At 42.0% G+C, this 22,698-nt stretch overlaps 2 protein-coding genes across 2 annotated transcripts in view; one reads left to right on the plus strand and one right to left on the minus strand.

The window, feature by feature from the left end:
• The window catches only part of T265_12962 (hypothetical protein), a gene marked incomplete at both ends in the record, with an annotated part of 46,502 nt that extends 34,287 nt beyond the window's left edge, over positions 1 to 12,215 (minus strand). Inside the window, one exon of the mRNA XM_009166511.1 lies at positions 11,973 to 12,215. Within this exon, the coding sequence (XP_009164775.1) occupies positions 11,973 to 12,203 (231 nt within the window). The remainder of the gene's footprint in view (positions 1 to 11,972) is intronic.
• Positions 1 to 22,698, plus strand: part of T265_02247 (hypothetical protein) — a gene marked incomplete at both ends in the record, with an annotated part of 59,540 nt that overhangs the window by 21,117 nt on the left and 15,725 nt on the right. The gene's annotated exons all lie outside the window — the stretch shown is intronic.

Below are 22,698 nucleotides of genomic sequence, written 5' to 3' on the forward strand. Positions count from 1 at the left end.
CGCTGATCAAAGACCTGACGAGCTCTCACTTCTACTGCTCAAAGAGTCCACAACCCAAAGTCGTACAAAAAACAGTCTACTCTAAGACCTCAAGCGCACGTCCCTTTGAATTCTGTGAAGATGCCACTCTGTCGCCAGAGAGGCCTAAAATTGGCAAACTTCACCCGAAATGTAGAGATTCGTGCACTGTTTCCGTCTTTCACACTAAAATCGGAACTAATACAAACTTCTGGGTACGTGGAGTGTTATGCGGATGCAAGTGCCTCTTCTCGGATTATAACTGGGATGTCCTATGATTGCAGATTCAGAAGCATAATCTTAAAACGCATTCCAAAGGACGGGACTTTGATCAATTCATACGAAGCACCTGCGTCTTCTTTTCCCTTGTCAAAAAAGAGAAGGATATCTGCATGTTCGAAATCAGCAAGGTTTCCTTCAGCAGCTATCTGAACACCAGGATTTTGAAGGCTTTGCAGTGTTCGTCTTATCTCGTCGATCACGGAATTAAATTGGAATGGAATTAGTGGGCATCTTTGACGTATAACACTTTGTGTACGAAAGTTGTTGAAGAGCTCTTCAGGTATTTTTACACACCCGGATGTCTGAGAACACAAAGAACGTATTATGATCACAAACTTTCGGGGCATTTCTTGCTAGGGAAGCGTGTTAAGAAGAATGGAGTCAAATGTGCCTAAGTAATCCAGTAATATTAAAATTGTGGGTGATTTATACACATCACGGCGTTAAGATTTGGTCAGTGTAATCCCTACTAGGCCATAATCCCACTTGCTGTTCTCGATTCATCATTTCAAGAGACCCCATAAGGCGACGAAGACTAATTGACACCAGAAGTCTCGTTACGCCTTGAGTCAGGCTGATCCCCCTGTGATTGGAAATGTGTACTATCGCCAACTTGAGAAGCAAAACGGCATCTTTAGAAGAGCGTGGAATTGGCTATTGTTATTAGTGCTTAGATTGATGGCAACTGGAACGCCAGAGTTCAGTGTGGCTCTAAGCCTAATATGCGTAAGTCTTTCTGAGTTAAAGTGTAAGCTATACCATTAGTGATTCTTCGGACATTTTTCGGGCAATTCAAGCTTTGGTTACTAACTGTGTGTTTCTTAAATGCGAAGCTAAAGATAAATTCCTTTTTTACTGAAAACCTGCCTTAAACTAGGAATACTCTACTCCGACGCTGTCTACTGGGTACAAAAAGCAACAGTCTATCACCAGACTAACGGGCCGACTTGAGCTGGACTCGCTAACTGAAGGACAGAGACGGTCGTGGAAAGACTGCGTCCTCTTCCCATACGATGTTCGTGACTCCTACTGGTGTTGATCTTGCAGACAGTTTCGACAAAATCTCCCGACATCTTGGGTTGGCAGTTGCAGAGCACCAAGAACTTTTCAATCAGAATCTGCACTACCGTGGTGTTTCAGTTACAACTACCCTGTGGTCGGGCCTTTGAGCCAAAGACTGATTGAGAATCTCAGTAGATGTCCTTTCCGGGGATGGCCACGTTAGAGTTATCTCAGCCCACAAATGACACCAAATAAAAGATTTCCCGCTACACTGACCGTTACGCGGTGCCATAAAGCTGGTTCTCTTGCCCTATGGATGCAGCATGTTTTGGAAGCGATGTGCAGATTCTCTAGTCTTGGATGTCCCTCCTACATCCAACTCTATTGCCAGTAAACTCTATACAGACAGTGACAGTCTTGGATGGCGCCAAATCTTGCCAGCTACACATCTGTCGATATCAGGGTCCCAGTCTTGCCACAATCATAGTTCGACTCTTGCTGCTTACTTTTCAGCAAACTTGCACGTAGTGCTCCGTCAAGGAAGCGTGATTTTTTTCATGCCGGCAGAAAGGAATCTCAGTTGGAGTGAAAAAGGTCATATGGGATTTTTAAAGTCAAAACACAGCTTAGTGAAATAAGTTGCCGTCTTGCCAGCATCCGCTGATTTCTTTTATAAGTTGATCCTGAAGGAAAAACGGTGAGTTTCAAAATGGGTATGCGAAAGTACGCTGTTTTTTTCGGAATAAAACCGAATTTCACGAAGGCGATTGGATCATAACTGTACGGTGAGGGTTTATCCCAGGCTTGTTTTCGAATGAGTTGCTTCAAGTTATGACTTTCCTTACCGCTGAATTCCGGATTTATGAAATTGATAAGGTTACATTACGCAGCCATTAGAAAAGGTAAAACTTCATGAACTCGTAGATCCAAAATCCCTACTATTTGACGCTCGTTCTCAAAACCATTTAATTTTTATCTTGATTTTAGAGGGTTTCTGGATATCATACTTTAAAATCATTTTCTCCTGTTACAATGGCTGGAATTTCGACACAAATTATGATTAAGTACAAAGTTTCAAGCCATTGGTAACCTGGTTTATAAAAAAAACTACTCACTACCAGAAGTCTGCAACTGGATACCTCATTGAAGACGACGAAAACAGATTCACCAGTCATACTGGTCCTACAGTTTGACACCATCATCATAGCACGTTATAGATTTAAACAAATCATGCATCTGTAAGTATCTCAACCAACAAATATACCTGAAAAAGGGAGTTCACAGCAACGCCACTGTTCAAGATAATGCGCAGTCGATCGGCGTATTTTTATGGGATGTTGAATTCACCGTCGGAACTACACTTGGACACGCAAACTGTTCGGAATCTGTCGTGGCTGCGAGTGATGATGTTTCACTCAAATGGATGAAACAAAAGGAGGACCTCAAGTAGCGAAGATGTTCCAACGGAAACATTCTTGATCAATGCATGCTACAAACAGCTTTCAGTGTGTTATGACAACTGCACAGAAAAGCTCTAGTTTGCCCACATGTAGCCTTGAGTTAAATCTGTGCTGCCGCAATTCAAGGCAAACTGGCAATGTAGTGATGAAGAACCAGATTTTCAGAGAACGTTACCAACTACACTGTTAGATGAATTTGAACTTCTTGCTACTAAGCGATTGTTCAAAATTGTTTGTCAATGAATACAGTGCAACTGCTCGGTAATTCGGTAATTCAGAAAACACTCGATAATCGTATGTGCTCATTGATTTCTCCGCGAACGGGGAGTAAGCATTTTATTTGATCACCTCCTCAACTAGACTGTACTGCTCGGACCAATTTCGACAATTTTCTCGGAATCCTGATGATCACTGTATTTGCTACTATCTGCAGAGAACTAAACATTTTCTGGAATTGTTACGGTGCATACTATCGATAAAACATGCAAGTGATGGCTGCTCAAGAGCCTCTGCATCTAACTGGAGGTTAATACGCAAATTACTGAACCGCACCGCAGCGTTTGACAGCGTCCATGACAGCTTGTCAAAAACTCCGTGTAAATGAGATGTTTCTTTTCGTGTCTGATAGCTTGTACCCGTCTACTTTGTGGTGGTTGCTTAAAAACTCCGCTTCTACGGGAGCTTTTTCTTTCACTGGAAGGACACTGTCAATGCAGAACGACAGAGAATTGGATCAAGAGCTTCAGAACGCTCGGTCAGCATATTCTAACTTGATGGCGATAAACCAGCCGATACAGGAGGATACACCCTAGTAATCCGATTCCTTCCGTTGTTGTCAACCTTTAACCACCAGTTTACTCACTGCCATATTTCCTCTAATTTGGCGCTTTTGAACCGGTGGTTTGAACATCCATTTCGTCCCATCTTTGAGCACCGCTGGAACGTACTGTTAACGGTCTAACCTTTTATAACGCGACAGGATAAATCAAACAGCCCAGAATTAACAAAGAAATAACAAACTATTGGCCAGTGTCTAAAGCGAACTCATGTTGTGTGCACTGTGTTCCTAATTAAAGCTTTAATTTGTCATTTACGGCAGCCTACAGACCAACGGTCCAACTTGGCAGTCTGCTGAAAAAAAATAAAAATTACCTAAGTAAAATCATTACAACTTAATTTAAAATTGGAGGATGAAAACGTCCTGTCACCAGCCAAGAGATTCAAGCTTGTCATTTTATTTCTCCCAGTTTCCTAAGAAATTCACTTCTAAATTGGTCTCTTCAGTCAAACTGAAACGAAAGTGAAGAACCATGGTGACCCGCCACTACTACTACCACAAACTTCAGTAGTTGGTGGGCTAGTCAGTGTCTCTCAAAATACTTCCGAATGGCAGCGATGCCCAAGGAAACTAAGGATATTTTGCGTCAAAACCCCTCATTTGCTGCATCGAATGAGATCAACCGTGCGTTTTTGTCTCGGCAAACCTATTTTGAGTTTGGTAAACGTTGACAAAATACTCTAAGCACGTCTCCATAGACAACGACACTTATCACTTCATTCGCTTCTACGTATGAAGATCTCCTAACACATTTACTGAGGATATAAGTCAGTCACAGTCTCCCCGTTTCACAGCCATTCTATATCGAAAGTTTTCCAGATAAATACTTAGATTCGCGTGAAGCGAGTCTGCTCAAAACGGATAAGCCGTAGACAAGCACCTTTGGCACCGTGTGTTTGCGTGTACCGGATAAATTTGAAAAGATGCTGATCAACCCTGGTTAGACAGAGCCGGAAGTAGCGACATCGTTTGTTTTTGCTTCGAATCGAGGAAAATTGTAACAACTCTTTCAAATCTACATAACGTTCCTGATTGTTGGACATGGATGAGGCCTCGGCACACGATAAATGAGGCAGAATTTAGGGACTTTAATTCAGTGACTAGATTGACTGAATTGTTGGCGAGGAATTATGAACCCATTTTCACCTTGTACAGCACTTCCAAGGGAAACGGGTCTGTTTTCATTACGTCATAAAACGTTGACCTATCTTACAGAATAGCATGGGAGGTGTAACACCGATGAGTAGAGCGTAGGCATTTTTATGTTCGTTTATGATTGAAGGAAAAGGTAAATAACAACATATTAGCCAAGAATTAGCACGAACTACCCTCCCCCCTACAATTCAAGGGTGCATTGGTTATTACCCTTGTCTGGTCAAGTGAGGACTTATCAGATAGAATACTCGTACAACACATGAGACAGTTGCCCTCATATGGAGATTAATACAGTTGGCTGGTAGCGCGAGCAGACCTGCAGCATCCAGTTAACTGGTGGACTCTGAGGTGCACTGGAAGGTAAGTGGCCCTCCATCTTGTCTAGCAGCGAGTTAGTTGCACTGTTGAACAGTCATATCTCCGACTGTTAGCATGGGGTCGCAGTTTCGGTTCTCCCCTACTGCGCACTAGCGCGGAGTTCAACCAAGAAAAAAGCAGCTGTCCAGTATCTGTTCGACTTTTAACATTTTCCATTTGCTGACTGGAGTCTCCAGTTTACATTTGAAGCCCCCTCTTACTACCGTCGAACCACAATTGTGACTCTACAACACGCCGCTTACAGGACAGTTGATTTTACGAATTTACGTAATATTTCCGAACGCGTAAATGGTTATGGGTGGTTAGCTGTGTGTGAGACAAGTAAGGATTGCGTTTGGGCAGCCTTAATGTTATCTGCTCTTTTGCCATTTTATTACCAAGTGTGACGGCGGAAATTATTTCGGGAATGTGAGAAAAGTCGTAGGGTTCGAGAGAGACCGCTCCTCATTTTAAATATTTAACCAACCTACTCAAGTCCCATAAATATATGCTGTTTGATCTTCGTTACCGGTTAACGGCATCTGGAAGCAGTGAGTCCCACCTGAGTTTCGACAATCCGCTTTCAACCACTTGCTAAATGGTAAAGCTAACGTGTCAAATCAGGCCGTGTTGGCATTACCAAGTGGTCTCAGTCATCAATCAGTGACGCATTTTAGCCTGACCAACAATCGTTCATGGTTCTGAGACCGCACTAAGTTGGTCACTTGTTTAAAGAAGGCCTTCACTGTGGAGTTGTTTATCAGAGAAACACCAACTGAACAGTTGCAGACTATTGGACAGGGGAGCAAAACTCTCACATTCATCTTGTTCACAAAACTTAATATCCATCTTCTACCTAAATGGGTCTTCCTGAACTCCCTTGAATGTTCGTCGACTTTTACTCAAATACAAGCAAATGCTACAAAGCGACTCCGGAAATTCCGTAAGAGATCTCACTTTTCAAGGGACGCAGAGCGGATTTCTGATGGAAAAATACTACTCACATGCCTCATCAGTAGCATCCACCTTCACATAGGTAGCTCGAGTGCACTCGCTGGTAAGTGACCAGGTGGCTGTTGATCCGTTCACCTGCACACGAAGTGTCATTTGATACTTGAACTCCTATTCGACTATCTGGTTTGTCCCAGTTTATTGTCATTGTTATTTATTATTATTATTACTATTATTATTATTTAGTATTATTTAAGGCACAACATTTGGAGCACGTATCGTTATCGGTCCACAATAACTCCTTTTTAAAATGTTAACTTGGGAGTTCTGTTTACAATGATGCTCACCTGGAATCATTCGTCAAGATGTGTGTTACTGGTCTTGAAATGAGAAGCCAGAATACACGTTGCATGAATACAAAGACAGCCTGCGGATGAAATTGGTTACCTTCTGCTTACTGAAGGGGTGCTCTACCGACCGAGGGTATCCTCCCTCAGTCAAGCTCACGCGTGGATTTGCCACATCACAGCAAAATGGTATATAAATTTACCTGTCTTTCTTGAGGATTCACTTCCAAATGGTGTCCAATTTTTCGGTTTCTCATGTGATTTGTGTATTGAATACATTGAAATTAGCTGGGTATTTGCCCTTGGGAGTATGGCTTGTGGAGAGGACCACCACAGTTCATAAAATTTTCACGGAAGCAGATCAGTTGGACTGGACATTAATCGATTTCATACTCAAGTGAAATAAAAACATATCAGGCTATGCGAAACATGTAGAGTCGCATGATTACAACATGATATTTCTTTTGGAACAGAAAATTTTCTGCGAAATTCCGTTGTGTTTACCGTTGGAGTGGAAATTCTCTTACTTCCGACTACAAGCGTATTCTGGTTAAACACATGCCAATCCTGTCTACTACGGAAGTGAAAATTTTGCCACAAACAGACTCAACCGTAATGGAATTCGCACAGGGATACAAGCACGGGGACCCACCTGGAAGTGAAGGATAATCGTCCAAATGAGTCCCAGAGTTAAGTTTGGATTTCCGTCCACTATGTCCTGTGCACCTAAGTTTTCTAGATGAGCACCTTGAGAGTAGAGGAACCGAAGTGCTTTGTTTACATTTTCCAACTGATGAATTCGCATCTGTCCTGTGTTTGGTTTTGACTGTGGGACAGAAATGGGATGTCAGATAATGACCAGAAGAAATAGCCTCTAATAATTCTATTACAGACTGCCATAGATAAAATCAAAATGGCTAAACATTATTGACGTTTATAGTGAACATATTTGACTCTGAAAAACGGCGAAGATGAAACCAATGAATCATTATTTTTTTTACCTCTCTAGATCAGTATTTCCGAAAGAGCCTGTTCGGAGTATCGAGTCAGGAATTCTAGAGTATGTCGAATATTTTTTCGAAAAAATAACTTTTCTACAGTAGATGAACTGGTCACACTTCGTACGTTGCGTTGGCTTGGTCACGTACTCTGTTTGCCAGTTGGACAATTGCTTTGGAAATTTCTTTCCGCAAAACCATGTAAAGGGTAAACATATACCAGTGAAGATCACGAAACGACTTGGCAGCGAAGTTTGAAACCCATAGACATTGAAACCAGCTGTACTGATTATTGCATACTTCATGGATGGGGAGCCCGACACCGAACGCATCAATCGTTAGAGACAATAATAAGTACGGCTCAGTATCGCACCTAATAGTGCACATGCATCCAAGCAGTTGCTTTTAGTACAGAGCTTCTTCCACTGATCTCCTCAGTGAAAATCCACTGACACTGCTCTATTCATGCACCACTCGTAACAGTCACATCCTTCCATACACATTTGTTTACACCCGTATCCGCACAACATCATCGTCAAACGAAAGTGTACAGCAAATTCTGAATCAGTTGGCTCGCCGATCATCAACTCTGTCACCTGAGAGCCGAAGATGTCGCTTGACGTTTACACATTATTAGGACAAAGAAGTCATCAAGAACGATTAAACGAGTGATATGAACACGAACGACGTATTAACTAAGTATGACCTTTACAGCAATTTTTTTCAGCAATGGTTTTCTGGTGTGCCATGCTTCAGTTTGTCTTCAAAACAGTACTTGTACGCTGGAACAGAAAACCAGCTGTATTTTCTTGACGAGTTTTTGGTCCAGACGTACGATGGCCATATTTGACGGAACCTATACCGTAAGCCAACGTGGACTTGGCAGTGCACACATCCACTGATGATCAAGCGAAGCATGGTATGTCATGGTATGTCGTGGGCCGTCGAATAACCTCCAGCAACCTAATGAGCAGCGCATTACATATAGGCTGTTCTCAGTCTGTACTCAGGGCGACTTAATGATGGTTTCGCACCCCTCCCCTCTGACACACTGTATTCCACAATGGCATTTTTAGAAAAACGAACTGCTTTACTCAAAAAGCGAGCATGGTCACCGGTCCAGACGCGTTAATTCACCTACATCCAGCGTGTACTAGCAGCACGCTTGCCTCACGTATCAGATATCAGACTGTCGATCAATGCAAGTGAGGGGAAAACTCGAATTTAGCACTTTTGGGGTGTGCACTAATCAGAACAATCGTTTTAAGACTAAGGGAAGACGGCCATGCTTTCGGAAATTCCGGGTGCCCGCTTATCTTTTAACAAATCTGAGACGTCTGATTACTCAAGCAAGTGGGAAAAGCCTTATAAAGATCCCATGCATTTCAAATCACTTCCTTATCCAGGTCATGAGAAAGATTAGAGCAGTTCTCTATTTTTAGGCATAAAATATAACAGCCAGTTTGCCTTTTGAATCTTTACTGGCTCATCAGATATTTTAGGCTTAACTTGGATGACCTGAAATATCAGTGTTAAATGGGGCTACCACGGTCCCCTTGTTTCTTGTTTTCATCCTGTTCTTCAACAAGAACTTTATTGTTTGAGATACTACATAAACACATCTGTACAAAGTCCACTCTGCAGATAAAACCTGGGGTTATTGAGTACATTTTCATGAGACGAACCAACTAGGAAGATTGCTCTATTCTATGGAGAAACTGCTCCACCCCACTTTGTTTCTATGGGATATCCACTCCCAATTTCAACTTATTTGTGGTGGTTTTGTTCTGACCGATTGGAGTATATGTTTTCAACAAAAAGCGTTTTTCGGTGTACGGTTATTACCAGTTTGTCGTAAAACGGAGTGGTCCAGACCACTGGACAGTAAGGTCACACTCCCCGGGGGTTGTGAATAGACAAAGGATATTGTGTCCAGATGTATTTACCCAACTGAGAGGTAATCTCACTTAGAAAAACTGGAATCTGACATAGGTCGAACAAAAATCTACCTTCACATTAACTTTATTACGTCTTAGTTCCGGCCGTATGCTCAATGCATTGGAAAGGATACCAAGCTTAGAAGCGTCTATGTTTTGTCCAAACAAACGGGGCTTAATTGCACCTAACTTGTACGAACTTCAGTGCTCACGCTTGAACTGATCACTTTCAGATAGGTGATTTTGCAAGAAAGACAAAACAGCAATTGAACGGAAAATTTAGACAATATTGCATCCCTTATCATCAGTGATTCTTATTATCTCATCGGTTAAAACACCGATGAAGGTTCTCTGTTCCCACTGAAAATAGACTGGCAAATCAGGGCTTATTTGGCGAAATCAGGGGGTTTCTCGCGTGCACACTAACTAATACGATCAGATAAGCAATCTCCATAGAAGCCGATTCGGTTGGTTTTTGGACGCTGCTTGTTTCATTTCTCATCTCGGACGTGATATCGTTTCTCTTATCCTGGATTAGCGATCACTTTTCACGTCAGTGAAGGGGAGGTGGTTTGAACAATAAGATTGTTCGCGTGCAAAATCACTAATGATTGTTTAAAACCCACAGAAGATTTACTCAAAACATACAGACATCATGAGAAACCACGAAGAAAAAATATTTTGTGGGCGAGGCCAGTCTTGTTTTGAATAGTCATCAGTTGGACCACACAAGCATGACATGCATCAAGATGAATCATTTAAAACGGGTTATCTCTAGAATGTGTGCAGCACTAGGATAGCGAGAAACGGAAAGAGATTCTCAGTCGGAATTCAGTTGAGTATGTGGCTGAGCCTTGAAAATAACGCTATATGGAACATTGCATAAATGCTCAAGTACACTAGGATAGCGAGAAACGGAAAGAGATTCTCAGTCGGAATTCAGTTGAGTATGTGGCTGAGCCTTGAAAATAACGCTATATGGAACATTGCATAAAATTCGTGCTCAAGTAGAACATAAGGTTGGCGGAAATTTGGGGACTTTGCCTACCTCATGAACCCCAAGAAGGACGGAGGTTGTGGGCTGTAAGATAGCCTTTAGCAAAGTTGAGAGTAGTCTTCCTCAAGAAAACGTACGACTGTATTTTGGACGTCGTACCCAATGAAACATGACGTGCCTTTTGCGCTGCACATCCAATTGAAGAACATCACGTAAGAGAAACAGATTTAGCTGTAATTCGATTTGGTCTGACGCCGAAACCAAAGTAGTGTTCAAATGAATGTACTTTGCAAACGTCTTACCATTTGACAAAAACTGGGAGACTGTACCCATTTGACGTCTCAAGAGGGGAGAAGACGCTCGGGTACGGTCAGAGTCTACAGCATCCTTATGAGTAGTGTGTTCATAGAAGCATGGCACTCTACTGAAAAAGCCATCAAGAGACACATCGAAATTGATCCAGTCTATCGGTCACTGCAAACAAAAGAATCCCGGAACTACAGAATACAGAGTCGGACAAGGAAAAAAGAAACAAACAATCAGACTGAAGCAAGGAAACTACCAAAAATAGAAGACGGCGTCACAAACAAGCAGATTCAAGGAAGGAAGACCACAACAAAACAGAAACCGGGAACGGACCAACTGCAAGCACCCCAAAGCAGCCACCCAACAAACCAATGTAGTAAGAGGCATACAGACCACAACGCAGCAGAAAAAGGACGGTCGGCCCTACAATAATGCAACAGGAGGCATATACCAACTAGCCAATCACCTGACAGCATATTAGATAACCCACAAAACACTACATAAACGCAGCCAGGCACGGAGGAAGCACCTATTCAACTGCGCACTGACAATGTCTCCTCGACCGGAGACGAAACGTTGCAAGCCAATTTGACAAGCTCGGCGAACAGATCAACTGCCATCCGATCAACCATCAGTAGTGTGTTCCATCAAGCTCCTTAAAAATTCAGTGTGGAAACTTGCAGTCCCCGCCTGTCTCAAAATGTTAATATGCAATAAGATTTAATTGAATAGAAACTCAGATAACTGCAATAAGCACTCCTGAGATGCGAAACGTTGAATAAGGGTCCTCATGGACGAACACTGATAAAAAATGCGTAAGCAAAATACAGTGGAAGACTATTCTATACGTCTACGGCCGCAAAACTATTTTTTGAAAAATTAAGTATCTTGACAACGGAAATTTATTATGGTGCATACCTTGGCAGTCTGCTTCGACACGAAGTGCAGTGCAAGGTGTCACTAATCTGTCAAACACTTTTTCACACCTGACTACTAGTAAGTAATAGTTATTTTCTTTGCTGTCGCTCCATGATCGCTGTCCGTATTTGGGGGTTTATTTACTTTGGAAAGTTTGAACTCAAAGCAGACCATGGTAAAGTAAGGTGATATAATCCGATGCTTCGGTTGTCGTGGGTAACCTCTTCAAGCATTTCTACAAACAGTTGATTTTATATATTCACTGTTCATCAGCTTGAAAAACGTTGGTCAATGGCTGCTCTAAAAGACGTAGTTTTTTTGGTCGTTCCTCTTTCCCAACTTTTATGACCAACATATGTCTATCACTCATTCATGAGAAAAAAAAACAGACTTTCCGGGTAATTACCAGGTACTGTCCAGAAAGCTGTTCCAGTAGTCTGATAAGAACTCTCCCATCTCGCAAATCTGTGAACAGTTCACGCACGCATAGAAATTCTTGCAACCCCCATAGACGAGCCATGTGATTTGGGTGTGCTCGTTGTATATCCATAATGGGTGAACACGATTCCATATTGTCCATTGCAGAAGAGACACCAAGTTGGGCGTTGATCCATTTGGTGAACAAAACTTTTTGCATATACTCACGCTCATCTAAAAACCAAAGGATATAAGTAGTCACTTAGCTAGCTCGTACACAATGTCTTCAAAGCTAACTCAGACCATCAGCACTCAGGACATCAGGATGTCTTAATCTGGATGGTATCCGATGATATACGGAAGTGTAAAAGCGGCTTAAGGTCAAACAGTTCCATAAAAAACCCCGGACTAGTTTCGTGTGATCTCCATGATTGATCATCACACCCTTTTAAGTTATTCCTGTTATGTTAAAGACTGCCGCTGAAACCGCATACAGCAAGGGAAAATACCAGTTTTTACATGCACCTGTCTTTACGCAAGGTGAACACTTATAGGAATGACAAAGTGAAGGCAACTCTGAACGCTTTCAGTGTTTTTAAGAGAACCATTAGATACGTCTACTTTAGCTATTGCTGAGGCATGATGAATAGGCAGCCTATTTTGTTGTATTTTGAAGTAAAAGACCGTTATTGTTCTCAGTTCTGTTGACCACTTTCTCTTGAGGCTTTGTCCTACCAATGAAGCCGATCAATCTATGCTAAAAAGCCGAGATTTACCGTACAGCCGTTTCATCCTTGCTGGGAACCATAAACCGTGCGCATCTCATGAAACTCTGCAGGGTTTCGAAATCACAACCTCCCTGTTGGTAATTCCAGCACTTCACAGTTTGACCATGAGCGGATGACCAGTAGTGGGAGTTATTGGCAATCTGTTTGTCCGTAAGCAAGGTCCACTCAAAGACGTCAAAACTCCAAAGCCGTTACTGGCTGGCAGTTTCCTGGAGCGTCAAATGGCTGACTGGGAATTCCACGTCGAAACAAACAGCGTTGTTTTCGGTAATCAAGTGGTAAAAGGCAGGGCAAATGACTAACATACTTAGCTTTTGTAGAGCATTTGAGAATACGTACTCCACTTTGTGAGTGAACTGTGCTTAGCGGAGCAGCACAACTTCATAGCATGATTTCAAACTTCAGCCGCTCTGAGGCTGGCTGTGTTCTAAAACTGGAATCCAGTTTTGAAGAGGCTAGTAAATCTGTCCAGAAATAGATTAATTCCCCGTGATTGTTTTGCTGACTTATCGATGATGATACTAATGCACAATCCATGGGGACGGAGTCAAAAATGTATCCAAAACTCTGGCGACTTCTTGATGTAAAGGCTCGCATCCAAAGGGTGCACGCATTCTCCCAATTTGGGTGCGTTATTGTTGGATACAAAGTACTCACGGGCAGGCACAGATGGTCCCAACTAATATTCGGGTTTGGATCCATGATCCGATATTTCAGAACTCACTTCCTTCGGTCACTCAACTGCGTGAGCAATTTTTCACCCACGCAGAACGACACCACATCGTCGCCGAGAAGGAACATGATGTTGAATTCGTTGAAGGAATCCTTTCAGGAGTTCATAAATCTCTAGAATTCTAACGTGTGTGCCTAATGACGGTGCAGTTGTATGACGCGAATTCAAATGACGTTACCTTGATCATTAGCACTCAGGTATTCTTCCACAATTATCCCTTTACTGAAATATATGCAGTCTTTGACACATCCTCCGTCTTAAGGTTCTTAACTGGGCTGAAATTTTCCGTAAAAACGCAGTCCGATCCACGTGAGCAACCCGTTACACTATCATCATCTATCAGACGCCAGTTGTGGATGTTAGACAGACCTCTACCCTCTGGGCTTCTGTAAGTTTTATTGAGTTTGGACGTAATACACTACTCATAAGGTTGCTGAAATATCATAAAAGAGATTCAGCTCGGTTTCAGGTGAGTCTCTAAAATAACCAAATCTGTTTGGAAATGAGTGCAGTTGGCTGATTTAGTGCTGTTTGCGTTGGGTTTTGGCTTACAGTTTTTTAACTAAGGCGAACGAAGAGCCGCAAGAAGGGCGAAACCGTAATAGGTGCTCTGCTGGTTTTGGGGCAGCAGGCTGTCCACTAGTAAAGAAGGAGGATTGAATTTCTAAATTTCTCCATGATATCAACAAATGAGACACAATTTTGTACCCAAACTATGATTTCAAAGTTTATTCATACTTAAATTCCATAAATTTTGCCTCAGTAAAGCCATATTTTGTTCGATTCACAGTGTCGTCTCCAGAAAAAACGCAGTCCGATCCACGTGAGCAACCCGTTACACTATCATCATCTATCAGACGCCAGTTGTGGATGTTAGACAGACCTCTACCCTCTGGGCTTCTGTAAGTTTTATTGAGTTTGGACGTAATACACTACTCATAAGGTTGCTGAAATATCATAAAAGAGATTCAGCTCGGTTTCAGATGAGTCTCTAAAATAACCAAATCTGTTTGGAAATGAGTGCAGTTGGCTGATTTAGTGCTGTTTGCGTTGGGTTTTGGCTTACAGTTTTTTAACTATTGAGACTATTTGACCCTTTGCAAGAAAAATATGGGTGGGCTGACTTTTAATAAGGGTATGCATAATACTGGAAGTACGTTGTACTAAGTATCCAGTATCATGAATAAATTGATTGAGAACCCTTAACTTCGAGCACAAATTGACGTGGAAGGCAGCTGTGGAAATTCAACTCTTAGTTTGAAGACTACTCTGTGTTTTAGTGATATTGAGTTATATCCGTAACGATGTACATCGTACAGTATATCTGGCTACAGGGAGAAATTTAGCCTGCCTGATTAACCGCTCTATTGGTGCGTGATTCACAAGAAGGTTAGTTAGAAATCGCAAAGTTGAATACGCTGCCGTAATTCTTACCACACCATTCTCAAAACAAAATATATTCGTGCGCTGATTATGTCTCTTCGAATGGGGAAAAAACGACTGCAAGTCAATAGTTCATTCGGCGAACATACGCTGCCGTAATTCTTACCACACCATTCTCAAAACAAAATATATTCGTGCGCTGATTATGTCTCTTCGAATGGGGAAAAAACGACTGCAAGTCAATAGTTCATTTCGGCGAACAGATCACCTACCACCTGATCAACTACCAATAAATGTGCACAATATACCAATATTCTAAGACATTACCAAACCACTTATGTACCACATGTTGTCTTTTTCTATTCCCCAATGGTAACCAAGTGTAACCCTTCCCCAAACACATTGGACAGAGTTTCACACAGCCAAATTTTTATTCAGCAGAATTTACTGTTCTTGCAAATAGACGTATCCAACAGCAGTATTTTATCTGAGGCGGAGAAAGGCCAATTTCGAATGTCCGTGTTATCCGAACCTACAATAAACCGTACAACATTTGACAATTTCAGAACCAAGCTACAAGGGACCGGTCACATCGGCATCTGTACGCACAGTTTTACACTTGAATACACACTGCTGACGTGTTTTCCGGTTGGGAAAACTTAAATTTACGGCTTATACAACGTATCCGAATTCTCCATTCGTTTTTCAGCACGGAGAATCTGAAATTCACAGCCATCTCAAAACATTGTGAATATAAAAATCACTCAAGAAAAACTAAGTAAACCGCGAAGAGCTAACGCGGCCACAAGTTAAGGTGACCAATTGGTGAGACTTATTGTGTCTCAGGTGATAAAATTCTGATGTGGACTCAAGAACCATTGATAAAAGCGACAGTGTGTGTGCTCTTTATAGACTTTCTAGGATTTTCTGTTTTCCTTTGAAAACAACTGCCGGAAGTCGTTACTCGAGTAGCCAGCCAAAATGTGACCACGTGCTCTCGTTTCCGTTAATGGAGGATGAGTGGTACTGTGTTCTGTCTAAATGAGAGATAACCACACTTTTCGTCAGTCAGTCGTGAACAGATTGCCAAGTGTTCGAACACCGGTCGGGAATTCATGGCTACCAAATTCCCCAAGTTTCGTGAGGTGCGCACTGTTGATGGGTTCAGACACGGATAAAACAGCTGTACAGTACCCCTGGGCTTTTCAGCATAGATTAGTTTCACTTACAGGACGAAATCTCTATTGCAAATGACAAAAACTCCTTAGATTTCTATATTTCATCGCGGGATAAAAGGCAGTGAACTTAACTGTTTTGAGGAGTGAGACAGCGAGAAATGCGTTCGCACTGTAGGTGATTATTTTGACCACTTTCTCGCTTGCACACTTTCCCTAGGCAAACTAAGTAGTACAAGCATAACAGCTCGATTTGGAAAACCAGAGGAATTTTAATGCCATGGGAGTTGGTCATCCGAAAACCCCATTTCAGATGAAAACTCACCCGCCAGTTGTTTTGAGTTTCAGATGCTGAACGCTGTCGCTACGTAGTCCCGAAGAATGGACAAGGCTTTTAAGTTGTTCAGCTGCTCAGACCTTCACAAAAACAATGAGAGAAAGGACTGAGTTTGACCTACAAATTTTTTGGACGTTACTGTCCGCACCGGAATTATTTCGGGCAAAACTGATTTGCAGTCTGTGAGTAGGAGGACCTCGTTACACTTTCGGTATAGAATCTGTTGAGAAACTTTGTTCGGGTCCCAGACCTTGGTGGGTATTTTGTCGAATGGCATATGCAAGCACAGTTCAGGATCCCACATAAAAGACGGTTGGTTTTCATCAAAAATGCAACGGCCAATTAGCAGTCCTACAGGATAACTTTTATCAGGAAGAAACATCCTAAATGGTGCTAACTTTGGTCTCTGTTCAGAACAAACCAAATCAAACAGTTATGAGATAAAATATTTCCTAGGATACGTAATTTGCGAAACCATGCAATAAGATGTTGCGGCCGGTGGAGTGATTTTTTAATATCACTTCTCAGTTCTCCTCCACAAAAAAACACTATTTACTAACCAGGACCACCCTTCTCATTCAAGAAGCATGTTCTTTTCAGGTTGGCGAACTCCTTTGATTAGAAGACAGAGAACAAGCAAACTCGGTGTATTCGGATAGCTACTGAACCGAAATCAGCCAAATGGTACTGGAGCTTTCCCCAAAGTAAGTACAAGTCCTTCATGTCACTTCCGAAGAACTTTTCGCTCAGCCTCAAGGACTTCGTCATTTGAGGTCACCCGGGTGATCTTCAACATTTTAGTTCTCTGTTCTGCAGCCTTACGAGACGGTATGTAACCTGAATACAAAACCATCAAGAAAATAATTAAATGTTTTGGACGTCAAGGAAAAATAGGCCCGAGATTCGGTATCTGGCTGATCCGCGGTTTTACCGGTGCCCTATATCTCCGCGTAGCCCCTCCGGAAATCATTCAAGGTTGTAATTCAAGTCTTTCCTCACTGCCGTTGACATTTTTCAGGCTGTCTGAGAATTCGCTAAGCCTGATTAATGGAATGACTTATTTAGCGATCTGGGTTAAGCTACATAGTACATTGAGGCAACTTCAGACGGTAAAGAGGAACTGATAATACAAATATCGTCTGCCTAAGCTGTGGTCTAGGTTCAGCTCCAGTTTTTGAGGCGTTGCTTCTATGCTTAAGTCTGATTGCTCATCAGAAATACTGATTCAAACAAGTTTGTCCTTCCTACAAAATTACCTCACCAATACTACCGTTCACATTCTCGAAGCAACCATTTGTGGAGACCAGTAAATATTGGCCAATTTTAAGAAAAATTGTCGTTGACAACAGCAGTTTTTTCGCTCTGGATGAAACACACACGGAACTGGGAAGATGACAGTAGAGAAGAGTCCTATTCTGTTCTTTTCCGTAGAAACAATCACTTTGTTAATGGGACCACCTCTGGTTAATCCCTTATGATTGTCATTTGATAGCAAACTACTTGAATCATGAAGGGTGAATGAGGTCGTTACCTGCTGAGCAGCGGTTGATTTTTTCAGCGCTCTCCCGAAAGGGTACCTATATTATCATTGTGTATTCGCCGGAAAAGAACCCCAAATCTGAGAGTTTCATTGAGCCTCAACGTGCGCTCAGTGTGCTGATGTCATCCGAATGAGCGACATGATTCTGTGTTATCCCCAGGCAAATTACGACGAATGAAGCTTCAAGTCTAGCCGTTCATCTGCTTTGCTTCAAGTAGTTAGCAATCTCCGATGATTCTGATCACCTTTGATTAGTTTTTTGGCGTTCTTATTGACATCTGGGACCCCATGCGCGACAAACTACTGCTTGTTGGCCCACACACTTAAGCTCTCCATGGATAAGTCAATTAATCCATATCTTGGTGATAAGAATTATACTTTGTAGGTCCCAATCAACCCTGGGGGAGAGAACGGTTAAGCCGAAAATTGGCCACTCATGGAGGTATTTTGTACCAGACTGTTGCGAAAGCCAGCGCAACAGTTGTGTATTCTGACATCCTTTCTTGGAGAACCTGCAGCTGTGAGATGCGCCTGGTAGTTTTTTGAAGTTTGATGGGGTCTTTCTCAAAATGCATCGATTCCAAACCAGTTATATCAAGAATGTGAGGAATTGCGCTCATTCAGATGTAGGATTCTTTATAGAGCTCTTTCTGTTGATCTTACCGTAGTTCATCATCACCACCACACACGTGAACAATGAAGCACAAAGGTTTTTTTCATGGCTACTTCCAGGAAGTTTTGATCCATTTCATTTAGAGGTAGCAGAAACCAGTATATTTAAGCATACGAAGAGATATGTCTAACAATTCTGAACACTCGAAAACCGAATAGTTGCTACGCCATCTGATCAACCCTTAGGCGTATCGCACATCTTCCAGGTGTGGTGCTTCATCAGGAAAAAAAGTTTTACGAGTCTGGAAATGTGACTGCCAATTCTTTATGAGTTTATTTGCGTGTACTTCCCTCTAAACAGTAAAAAAATCTCAGATGTGGGACAAGCAAGACGTCTCAGAATACATTTTATTTCTTGTAATGTCTGCATTGAATAAATGCTTCCAACCGCTTAATTTAAACGTAGGTTATTGAAGATACGGCGGTTGGTGATCGGAACGAAATATATATGTGAGGAACCTGAATCTGTCTAGACTGATTTATGGTCCAGATAAAGAACTTCGATAAAATGTACTTAGTGCTCATAATGTATAGTTTCTCTAGACTCGGGTCTGTGTTTATGGTTACGATCACATGACAAGAATCATCAGGGGTATATTTTTTGCCATTTTGTATGATGCGCACTTTTGAACTCTGCAAAATTTCAGTCTATTGTGTTTTTTATTTGTCGTATACGTTTGTAAGAAAGTCCCGATATATGCATCTGTGTTCGGCTTCTAACCTGGCAAGGGTTTTTCTTATTTTTAACGACTGGCTACTGAGACCAACAGTACGGTCATCCGTGTGGTAGATAATAGTCCCGGGACCCCTGGCTGGACTGAATATTCTGCTCATCTCCTCTATACATTCAAGACAGGATAGTCACACAGGATAGTCACCAACTGGAACCACCGATAAAGTTCCCTGCTTAGGTGCAATGTGAAGAAAGAATCTCAGACGAGGATTATTTTAATAATCGGAGAAATTGTGCGGAAAAGTTACACCGCTTCAAGCTATGATTCCCAGGAGAACACTTGGAGAAATATCCTAATGGGAGAAATATATCGCACCTACTTTCGCGCGCATCTGACCGTGTTGGACTCAGTTTTACAATTTCCAGAGCATTTCTCATTAAGTGCCGAAATGCGCACAGCCTTTTCCAGATGAAGTAAAAAGATGCTAAACCATGACGTTCATAAGTGAGAATCCAAGTAATGCTGTTCGTTCAGGGAAAAAAATCAAACCAATATTTCAAAAGACGTCGGAACAGAATTATTCCGAGCTCACTGTCGAGTAGGTTGACCCACTCTGGTAAGTTTTGCAGGCCAAATGAATGCAGCGCGTCTTATTTGCGTCTGTTTCGCGATAAAACCCATTTCGTCGCGCCATTATCCTGCCGCACGTTTCTAAGTGTGCTCGTGCATACTGCCTGCGGTTCACTATTCATACTATGACGACGCTTGTTTTACATCTAGCTGGTTTAACGGATGCCAAGCAAGAGCTTTCTCCTAATCCCCTTATATCGCTAATCATCTATGAATAACTTGTCTTTTGGCGTCCGGAGGTTGGCCCACCAATGCTCGTAGCTTCACCAGGCGGAGTGACGAGAATTCATGGCTAATACTCAGCGAACTTTCAGCAACTTAGGGCAAAATCGGTCATGGCTGTCGAAGACATCTAGCTGGTTTAACGGATGCCAAGCAAGAGCTTTCTCCTAATCCCCTTATATCGCTAATCATCTATGAATAACTTGTCTTTTGGCGTCCGGAGGTTGGCCCACCAATGCTCGTAGCTTCACCAGGCGGAGTGACGAGAATTCATGGCTAATACTCAGCGAACTTTCAGCAACTTAGGGCAAAATCGGTCATGGGCTGTCGAAGAGTTTTACGCAACTACTACTTACTGTCCGACCGCCGAAAAAGTTCGAACTTAGGCGACGTTTGGCAAACTATGATGGAGCAAACTCTCTTCGGCCGTACATAAACCTGCACGCATTTTGCTTCAATTATTTCAGCGAAATGGGGAATTCTGCTTAGAAGTAGGATAATGTGACCACATGAAACTTCCACCACCTTTTATATGAGGTCAACTCTTGCTAAGCCATCCGTTTCTTTCGTCACATCAGCGCTTGCTTTCTGTTCGTACAAATCCAATTCGGAGGGCGAATCGCCCAAATCATGAAAGATTTGCTGTCACATTTGGTTAATCGTCAAGGCAAGACAAAATTACAAACTTAATTACCGTTTTTCAAGCTCCGCTGGTACGAACAAATCGGACCGGTTTGTTATTTTTACGATTTCAATGAATACTGCAGATAAAAGCCCAAATTTTTATGGAGGTATTAATTGCCTCTTGATCTATCAGAATTGCGAGAAAGAGGCCATTAGAGTACACTAGCATCACAAGCTCGCCTCAAACATTCTTAGTAGGGACCACTTAGCTGAAGATCTGCGTGCACCGGAACAACAGCTATGATTTTATGCAATATCATATCATCAAATCGTCCGTCTGGTACACAGGATAATTAGGAGTCTATGGGGTAGAGAGCGTCGTATGCTCATTTGTGACTCGTCATAACAGTCCACCTTTCCTTACATGAAAAATCACACTCCAAGCCGTTTCAGGACTACCATTATAACGGTGATGCTACTGGTGGTGAAGCATTCGAGTAGTATTTTTTTTCTCGTATATCCGCCTCACATCTCTTCAAAAGTGAACTCTATTACGGAATTTGTGGAGTCGCTTTGTAGTATTTGCTTGTATTTGAGTAATAGTCAATGAATATCCAGGAAAGTTCAGGTATGCGCATTCAAGGAGATTCAGTTTTGTAAACAAGATGCATATGTGAGTTATTCTCCCCTGTTCAATAGTCTGTAACTGTTCACTTGGCGTTTTCTAATAAATAACTCCGCAGCGAAGGCCTTCTTCCTTACTCCATGAGAGTTTTGCTTACCGAGAAAAGTTGTGTCATCAACAGCACATCAACCCACCTGGATCTTCAGGTTACAGACCCACTTCAAGACTTCTCTGAGGCCGTTATTGGTCAGTGATTGTGTTCCAGTCGTTTAAAATCGTACCGGCTGCTGACTTCAAATTACTTACTGGATCGTGTGACATTTTTCACTTAACCCCCTGATTCTCGACTTGATGTGCCGGTCGATTCATCTCAGTCATCCGTGGACAAAACTCACTAGCGGAGGGGTTGTTTCTTCATCCTCCACTTGCTCAAGTGTACTAAGGCTTTTGATCACCCTTGCACCTTGGAAAACTGACTGGCTCTGTTTGGATTCACTTTTTACTCACTTCTAAGCTCTATACAACAGCCTTTAGCTGACATAGCCTGGCTAGGAATGTCTCACCTTTGTAATACAGTCTGACCAGAATAATGTGGAAATAGGGGACCATCCAGAAATGTTATCTGAATCATGCTTTATCACCCGCTCTTGCTTGTTTGCATTAGTTTGTAGTATGAAACATTTCTACTCCGTTTTTGTGAGTCGCTGATCTAGAGTCTCTGAGTTGTTTATGCCTAAATCGTGCCCTAAAGTGCCCTCAGCAGCTATTAATCAAATGTGAAATACATTTCCACGATACTTGTATACTGTTGTACTGTTATGCCTACTTTGACGTGGGTCGCTGCCATTGACAAGCCCAATTAGAATGGAAAAAAATTTATCATAGCATTTGTGTTATTGTTGGTATTTCGGATACATTCAGTTGTTGTTGATCGGTTGACCATCACTACGTTCGTCGACCGTGCAAACTTCTCGTCACGAATCGTGAGCGAATAACAAACTATCAAAGTTCTTTCGATTGGCGACAAAAAGTTAGCAAGCCATTCCAAGCTTCACAAACATATTTACGATCAAAAACCCAATTAATTCCTCATATATTCACGAGAACAGTTGTCATGCACACCAAACACTACATGGCCTTCTCAGTGGCCAAAAAACAAAAGCCTTTGTTCCTTGTGCGCGCATTTTCCACCAGCACAACTAATGTGTTCCATTCTTGTCTTATATTAACAACAACTGCTGTCGATTCCGATAAAAATAACCATTAATTACAAGTCACCAGATTAACTAGGATACTAGACATCCAAAGCATA

The sequence above is a fragment of the Opisthorchis viverrini genome (assembly GCF_000715545.1).
Source record: "Opisthorchis viverrini unplaced genomic scaffold opera_v5_26, whole genome shotgun sequence".
Classification (NCBI taxonomy): domain Eukaryota; kingdom Metazoa; phylum Platyhelminthes; class Trematoda; order Opisthorchiida; family Opisthorchiidae; genus Opisthorchis; species Opisthorchis viverrini.